Below are 7,758 nucleotides of genomic sequence, written 5' to 3'. Positions count from 1 at the left end.
GATGAAAGCCCCTAAGTTTCCTGGGAGGGGCCGTGGAGAAACCATCACTGAGGGCCTGAAGCAGCCCCAGTGGGAAAGAGAAAAGACTAGTTCCTTTTTTACTCTCTATCTGGCTCTTTCCAGAACCTCATACTATCTACTCTGGCTCTAGCCTGGTGCATTATGGGCTGGTTCACACTGTTCTAGTGTTACCAACAGCCTGACCACCTTCCCCCATACATAACTTGTTCACCCAGAGAACAATCCTAACCATAAATATCTGGCACCGAATAAATTTCAAAACTTATTTTATCTTAAGTTCCTCCCATCTACTATCTCCTGTTCTTAATGATATTTGTCTCAAACATCCACCCACTACCCCCCCCCCAAAAAAAATTTTTTTAAACAAGCCAGGACTGACATTCCCCCTTCCCTTCCCCCCTTAGTTTCAGGGAGCCAACTGCTCAGGGGACTAAAGTGGGAAGCCAGTTTATTCTTCCAGTCTCTCTGGGCGTCTGTCTCCAGCACTTCCTTTGTTTCTTGGTTTCCTTCTCTGCCTCTTTTTCTGGGGATCCTTGTCTCTCTATCTGTGACTCAGTGTCTGCTTTCGGATTGGTTCCTTCTCTGTCTATTGCTCAGTCCTCTCTCATAGCCTTTCCCGGGCGCTATCTGTTTTCTTATCTCTTTTGTCTGGCGCGTCTCCGGGGCGGACAGTCTCCGTCTCGGTTTCCTGTCTCCCTTTGTCTCTCGTCTCTGCCCTCCCCTGCCAGTTTCTCTGTCTCTTTCGCTCTCATCTCCCTCGCCCTTTGTCTCTGTCTCTGAGCTCCACCCCCTTCCTCTTGCCCCATGTCTCGTCTCTGTTTGTCCGTCTCTGTCTCCTCCCTTTGTCTGTCTCTGCCCAGCCTCTCCTTCCCCTGGATCTCTAGTTTTTCCCACTACCTCTCGGTCTCCGTCTCGACCCTGCCTCATCTCTGCTAGGGTCCGTCCGTCCTTCTTCTCAAAGCCCCTCCCCCTCCCTCTAGTCCTGGGTCTCCGGCTCTGTCTTGTCTCCTTTGTCTCTGCCTCCCTCCCCTTCCCCAGTATCTCCCGCGCCCCATCCTTATCTCCCTCGTTTCTTCTTCCTCCCCCACATTGCCTATCTCTAAAGTCTCCGTCTCCTTTTGTCTCTTTTCTCTCAGTTTCTCCGATTGTCTCCTAGTTCGTCTCCCTCTCTCTTGGTCTCCCTAGCTCTTCCGTGTCTCTGCTTTTTTCTCTTTCTCTCTTTCTCTGGGTCAGGGTCTCTTGGCCCCGGCCTGCCTGCCTGCCGGTGCACCTGGAGAGGCAGAGCCAGACGGAGAGACCTTAGGAGAGGTCCCTTCTCTACCCTATCCTATCCTATCCTACCCTACCCTACCCTACCCTACTCTATCCTACCCTACCCTACCCTACCCTACCCCCCACCCCTCCGAGGCCGGCCGAGGCTGAGCTCCTCCCCACCCCCTCCCCGTCCAGCTCCTCTTTCCGTGGCGCAGCTTCGAGAGTGAATCGGTTAATACCACCGAGTCCGGGCCACCACTCGGCGCCTAGAAGGGCCTCTCGACTGGCGGAAGGCCATTTCCGGACCCCTCCCTCCACTGGGCCTGATCGCATCCTTAGCCACTCAACTCAGCTTCTGGCCGGGCCAACACCATCGAGACAGCCCGCCTCGTCCTTCTAGAGCGGCCCCATCGCAGAGAGGAGGCCGCTTCCGCTTCCCGTCCCCGCCCCCACACCTGGCTCTCAGCCTCCCGGACGCCTGGGTCCCTAGTTCCGCCCTCTCCGTTCAGACCTCGGGGCCCCTGGGCCCAACAGGGCGGCCGGTTCTCCGACTCCTGCTAGCACCCCTCCAAGCCGGGGGCGGGGACTCGGAGAAGGACAACCCCCGTGGGGGGGGCGAGGGGACCGAGGCGGCGGGATTGCCGGGGTCCGAGGGAGGACGCGAGGGAGCGCCCGGAGGCCAAGCCGAGGTGAGGGGGTCCTGGGGGCAGGGCTGGAGGGGGGAGGCGCGGGGCGGGGCTGGGCGGGGCGCGCCTCACGGACTCGCCGCCCTCCCCGGCCAATACAGGATAAGCTTTCTGAAGTCACTGGGAGGATCGCGGGAGGACCCCGCATCTCTGCTCTCGTGCGGGTGGCAGACCGGCTACCTGCGGTTAAACAGGAAGCGGCCGAGGGTCGGAGGGGGCTCCGGGAGAGCGACCGCCCCTGGGGCGGAACTTTGGGCGACCAGAGAGTGAGGGGTCATCCTGGACCCTGTACTCTGGCCCAGGGGGTGGGGTGGGGGGGCACTAGAGCCCTGCACAATGTAAGCGCTCAATGTGACATGAGGTTAGACTAGATCCAGGACTGGTCACCTTTTGTTTTGTTGCCAGCGTTTAGCACTGTCTGGTATATAATAGGTACTTAATAAATGCTTTTTACCAGACGAGATTAAACTAGATTCTGGGGATCTACTTGTTTTTTGTTTTTTGTTTTTTCCTTTTGTGTCATCGCTTACTACAGTGCCTAGTGGCACTGGTTTAATAAATACTTGTTGACTTGGAGTTGAAGGGGACCTGAAGGTTTTAACCTTTTTTTTTTTTTTTAAAGGGGGGAGGGGTGCTGAAATAACACGGTGCCTGGCACATGTTTGGCCCTCAATAAATGTTTGTTGACTTGAGATTGGACTAGATCCAGGGTTTTTTGATCTTTTTTGTGTGTGTGCTGCCAACACTTAACACAGTACTTGGCATACATAAGTAACTCCGGGCTTTTTTTTTTTGTTTGTTTGTTTGTTTCCAAATATAGAGAGCTAAAGAAAACCTCACTTTTAATCTATTAAGCAAAATTGAAAACTATTTAGTTTCTAAATTTGTATACCAGAACTAGTCATTGAAATTTTTGATTTGTTAGCAGCTCGAGAAATGTCCAAGATTTTATTTTATTAGTGGTCACTACTTCAGTCAATATGGAGTCACTTTGTTTTATTACTACAAAATTTGAGAGAACTTAAAAAAAAATTAAGTTGGTTTTTGAGGGGAATTTCTAATTCCAGAATTTACATTTTAAAATCTTGAGTGAACAGAATTTTAGCAATCTTTTAGTTCAACTTGTCTATTTTTTAAACAATGAAATTGAAGAGTATGGAACCAACAGCCAAGTCCAGATAGGAATAAAAATAACAGCTCACATTTCAAGAGAGCTTTCACTGGGTCTTTCCTCACAACTACTCTGAGCTTGATGTTATGAATTATTATGTAAGGATTCTGCATGAAACCCTTTCCATTCTTTATGGTTGATAGCTAATCTCTTAAGATTATATTCAAATTATTCTCTATCTGTCTTGTTTGTATTTTGACCAGACTCCATCAGAGCTAGAGCTCCTTAAGGCCTGAAACTGTTTTTCTTTTCTTTGCATTCCCATCATTAGCATGGTACCTGTCACATAATAAATGTTTATTGACTCATCTCCATTTCACAAATGAAGGCAGAGTGAAGCTCAGACTTAAAAATTATTTGTCCAAGGTCACACAATAAAAGAGAATGATCAAAGAAAAATTTTAATGAGTTTTCAAAATATATATTCTCTCTCTCTCTCTCTCTCTCTCTCTCTCTCTCTCTCTCTCTCTCTATATATATATATATATATATATATTAAAGTTCACAGAACTTCTGGATTGGATCTTTTTTAACTCCAAATTCTCTCATCCTAAATAACTTAAACCTTCTGAGTCTCCATTTCTTATCTTTAAAATGTAGGTCAATAATATGTGCACAAACCACCTCATGCTACAGTTTTGAGGAAAATGCTTTATAAATTTAAAAATATAATATAAAAATGAGTCAGGCATCTTAAAATACTTGGTAAACACAATTGTTACTGTGGAAGAAAAACTTGCAATTATTTGTTTAAGTTTAGTAGAAAATAGCAGAAGAAATTAGTGGAGTTGTATGGCCCTTAAGGGGTGGTGTTTTTTTTTTTTTTTTCCTTAACTTTCCAGGATATCCTCCCTGGGATGGAGCAAGGGGCTGAGCCATGGGATCCAGTTCTTCAAGGCTCAGAGGAGAGGGAGCTCCTCAGAAGCACCCGAACAGGTGAAGGTAACATGGCATCTAATGACTTTGTCAGACATTGAATACAAAAAGATATATGATTAGGCCCCTCCCTTAAATAAATAACTTATAGTCTAGTTGAGAAGGTGGAATATACCGGGAAAAAAATTAACCCCTAACAATCTCTCGTGCTGAAAACGTAATGTGATCCCTCATTATATCACAAGGGTTTTAAACAATGCTGGTAGAGTATTAGCTCTGACAGGTCCTTAGAAACCAGAAATCTTTCACTAGCTCCATGTAAGAACTGCGAGGAAATTGTCTTAGAAATCTTAAAATCCTAAATATACCTATAATAGTGTTAGTTGTATATTATAGACTGGTGACATGGATAGCTGCTATCAAAAAACCATATAAGAGAAACTTGTCAGACATTGACTACCAGATGATGAATTTTTTTCAGCCATTCCAACAGATGAAAACTGTTTAAGTGAGATAAAGAGAAGGAGATTGTGATCTGCCTTATTGGGGGTGTGCACACACACACACACACACACACACACACACACACACACACACACACACACATTTAGAAGGTGTGCCAAGTGAACCAAGTGTTTAGTGTCAAGTGAGTAGCTTTTAGCTCTGGAAGGTTAGAGAAAGGAAAGATCACTCATGTTTGTCTGGACAAGGAATCTTCCTAGAGGAGATGAATATATAGCAGAGAGGCTGGAGGCTAAGGGCTGCGTCTGCAATTCCCCCTTTTTCTTGACAGGTATGGGAAATGAGAATGAAGATCACCCTCAGCACCATGGTCTGGATTTTGAGGATGACCCTCAACAGGTATCTGGCCTGGATTTCAAGGAAACTCGAGATGTGGCTTCAGGTCGGGATGCCGGAGATAGCACCATCAAATTAGAACCAGAAGAGACCTGGGAAGATATATGGGCAAGTGCAGACCAAGGAAAACCCCGTTCTCGAGTTCCCAGACCTCTTTCAGAAACACGGAGGGCACAAGTTGGGGAGAGGGCACCCGTGTGTGGTGAGTGTGGGAAAAGCTTCCGGCAAATGTCAGACCTGGTGAAACACCAGCGCACACATACTGGGGAGAAACCCTACAAGTGTGGGGTATGTGGTAAAGGTTTTGGGGACAGTTCAGCACGCATCAAGCACCAGCGAACACATAGTGGTGAGAAGCCATACCGGCCCCGACCACCAGCTCCCGGCCCCCCTCGGACTCCGAGACCTCGAATTCCTGCTGGTGAGCGCCCCACCATTTGTGGTGAATGTGGCAAGAGCTTTCGGCAGAGCTCGGACCTTGTGAAACATCAACGCACACACACAGGTGAGAAGCCATACAAATGTGCCGTCTGTGGCAAGGGCTTTGGGGACAGTTCAGCACGTATTAAGCATCAGCGGACGCATAGGGGTGAACGGCCTCCACGCACAGTTGCATCCCGGCGAGTGGCCCGGACTGCTTCTGCCATCCCCCATGGTTCAGCAGCTGGACCCAGGGACAAGCCCCACATGTGTCCAGAATGTGGGAAGCGCTTTGTGTTGAGCTGCAGCCTCCTGAGCCATCAACGCAGCCACTTGGGGCCAAAACCATTTGGATGTGATGTGTGTGGAAAGGAGTTTGCTCGTGGGTCAGACCTTGTAAAGCATCTACGTGTGCACACAGGTGAAAAGCCCTACCTGTGTCCAGAGTGTGGCAAGGGTTTCGCTGATAGCTCAGCCCGTGTCAAGCACCTTCGCACACACAGTGGAGAGCGGCCCCACGGATGCCCAGAGTGTGGCCGAACCTTTAGCCTTGGCTCTACACTCTTGCGACATCGCCTCACCCACCTGGAACCACAGGCCTTTGGAGTTCATGGGTATCCTTTGGCTCCCCACAGCCCCAGCTCACCCCCCAGCTCAAGTCCTCCACTAGTTCCTCATGGCCCTAGTCCCCCACTTGTCCCACGTAGTCCTCCTCATCCTGGGGAGGGCCCCTTTGGCCTCCCTAGTCTAGAGCCAGAGCCAGAGGGCCCCCAGGTTGGAGAGCCACCCCCTCCAGCAGTGGACAAGCCCCACAAGTGTCCTGAGTGCGGGAAAGGATTTCGTCGAGGTTCGGACCTGGTAAAGCACCACCGTGTGCACACAGGTGAAAAACCATACCTGTGCCCTGAGTGTGGGAAAGGCTTTGCTGACAGCTCAGCCCGCGTTAAGCACCTGCGCACCCACCGAGGTGAGCGAGCCCGCCCGGCTCCAGCACCCCCAGCGGCCCTTCTTCGGCCCCACAACCCTCCTGGCGCAGCAGCTCCCACTCCCCGGCCTCGGGGCAGGCCACCTGGCACAAGCAGGACTCATACCTGTGGGTACTGTGGGAAAGAATTCCCCCGAAGCTCAGACCTGGTGAAGCATCGGCGTACTCACACAGGGGAGAAACCCTACAAGTGTGCAGAATGTGGCAAGGGCTTTGGGGACAGCTCAGCCCGCATCAAGCACCAACGTGGGCACCTGGCACTACGGCCCTATGGAACAGGGCCCACCAGAGCTCGGCCCCCCAAGCCAGAGCTGGGAACTGGATTAGAGTGATGGAGCCAGAGAGATGGATCCAAAAGGGGGATGGGAGGGAATTTGCTGCCTGAAGTAGGGAGTAAGGGAAGTGATAATTACAGAGTGGAAAAGGAGAGTCAGGAGGCAGAGAGCCAGAGTGGGGGGTGGGGGGGATTCAGGGAATGTGTGGGCCCCAGGTATAGGGGTTCTTAAACTCCAAGATTCCCCAGTTCCCCACTGGGGACATCAGAGTTCCCATTATACTGCCAGTGTGGTCCTGTCTTCTATACCAGGTAGGGCTTTGACTTCTATTTCAGAGCTTTTCTCTGAACCAGTTAGCTGGGGGTAGAATTAGAATAGTATTCCAGTGAAGCCAGACGAATTCTTGAGTGGGCCAGAATGTTTGGCTCACCCACCCCAACCAGCCACTTTGCAACTTCTTGACTTTAGTTGAAAGGGCATTTGACAAAAATCTACCAAATGTGTCCTGCTGCTGCTGGGTCTGTGGAGCCATTTTCATGAACGTCATGGAGCGAAGCAGTGTTCAGTCCTCAGTTCCCCAGGACAGAAGAAAGGGCCAGGTGGCTGTGGGTGGAGAAAGCATACTGACACCAAGGGAGAGGCTTAGCAATGTGAATGAATCTTAAAGGAGTATTCTTCCCCTCCCCCTAAAAAAGAGGCTAGGTAGGCAATAAGGGATTTATCTCTGGGATCTCTGCTGACACTGTCTATTTCCAATAAACTGTCTCTTGTCTTGAAACTGTGTGGGTTTTTGTGCTAGGATTGAAGGGGTGGAAGAAGAGACAGGAAATAGGCAACAGCATGAAGCATCTATGATTTGTCATCTTTGGAATTGGAGGTGCAAAGACAGTGAATCTGTCCCTGGTCTCCAGTAGCATCCATTCTTTAGGAGACAGCATGTAGACAGTGCAAACACATTCAGGCCTCAGGACATAAATGCTGGCTGTTTTCAAGATAAGGTGCAGGGGATTCAAAAAACTGTCTGAAAACCTTTGCCTTTGGGGACCATACATTCTACTTGAAGTTACCTTTACCCAGACGAGTATGGAGGCAAGCTTGAATGTAGTGGACAAAAAAATGTTAAGACTTGGACTCAACTCCTAACTCCATCATCCTAGCTATGGTTAGGGGTAAGTCACTTAGTTGCTCTGAGCTCCGATTATCTCCATAAAA

The 7,758-nt window shown here is 49.5% G+C and overlaps 1 protein-coding gene across 2 annotated transcripts; it reads left to right on the top strand.

Moving 5' to 3' along the window:
* Positions 1 to 492: 492 nt before the first annotated feature.
* On the top strand, positions 493 to 7,324 carry ZNF48 (zinc finger protein 48). Of its 2 annotated transcripts, XM_051999255.1 has the most exons (3): positions 493 to 1,964; positions 3,975 to 4,074; positions 4,802 to 7,324. In XM_051999255.1, exons 2-3 carry the CDS (start codon positions 3,990 to 3,992, stop codon positions 6,601 to 6,603), a joined length of 1,887 nt encoding a protein of 628 aa, XP_051855215.1. In that variant the 5' UTR covers positions 493 to 1,964; positions 3,975 to 3,989; the 3' UTR covers positions 6,604 to 7,324. The 2 variants fall into 2 exon arrangements, with proteins under 2 accessions (XP_051855215.1, XP_051855224.1); XM_051999264.1 differs by lacking the exon at positions 493 to 1,964 and having other exon boundaries at positions 3,633 to 4,068.
* The last annotated feature ends 434 nt before the right edge of the window (positions 7,325 to 7,758 follow it).

Source organism: Antechinus flavipes, chromosome 1, assembly GCF_016432865.1.
Source record: "Antechinus flavipes isolate AdamAnt ecotype Samford, QLD, Australia chromosome 1, AdamAnt_v2, whole genome shotgun sequence".
Classification (NCBI taxonomy): domain Eukaryota; kingdom Metazoa; phylum Chordata; class Mammalia; order Dasyuromorphia; family Dasyuridae; genus Antechinus; species Antechinus flavipes.
Note: the sequence above shows the minus strand (reverse complement) of the source record. Positions and strands in the feature narration are given on the sequence as shown.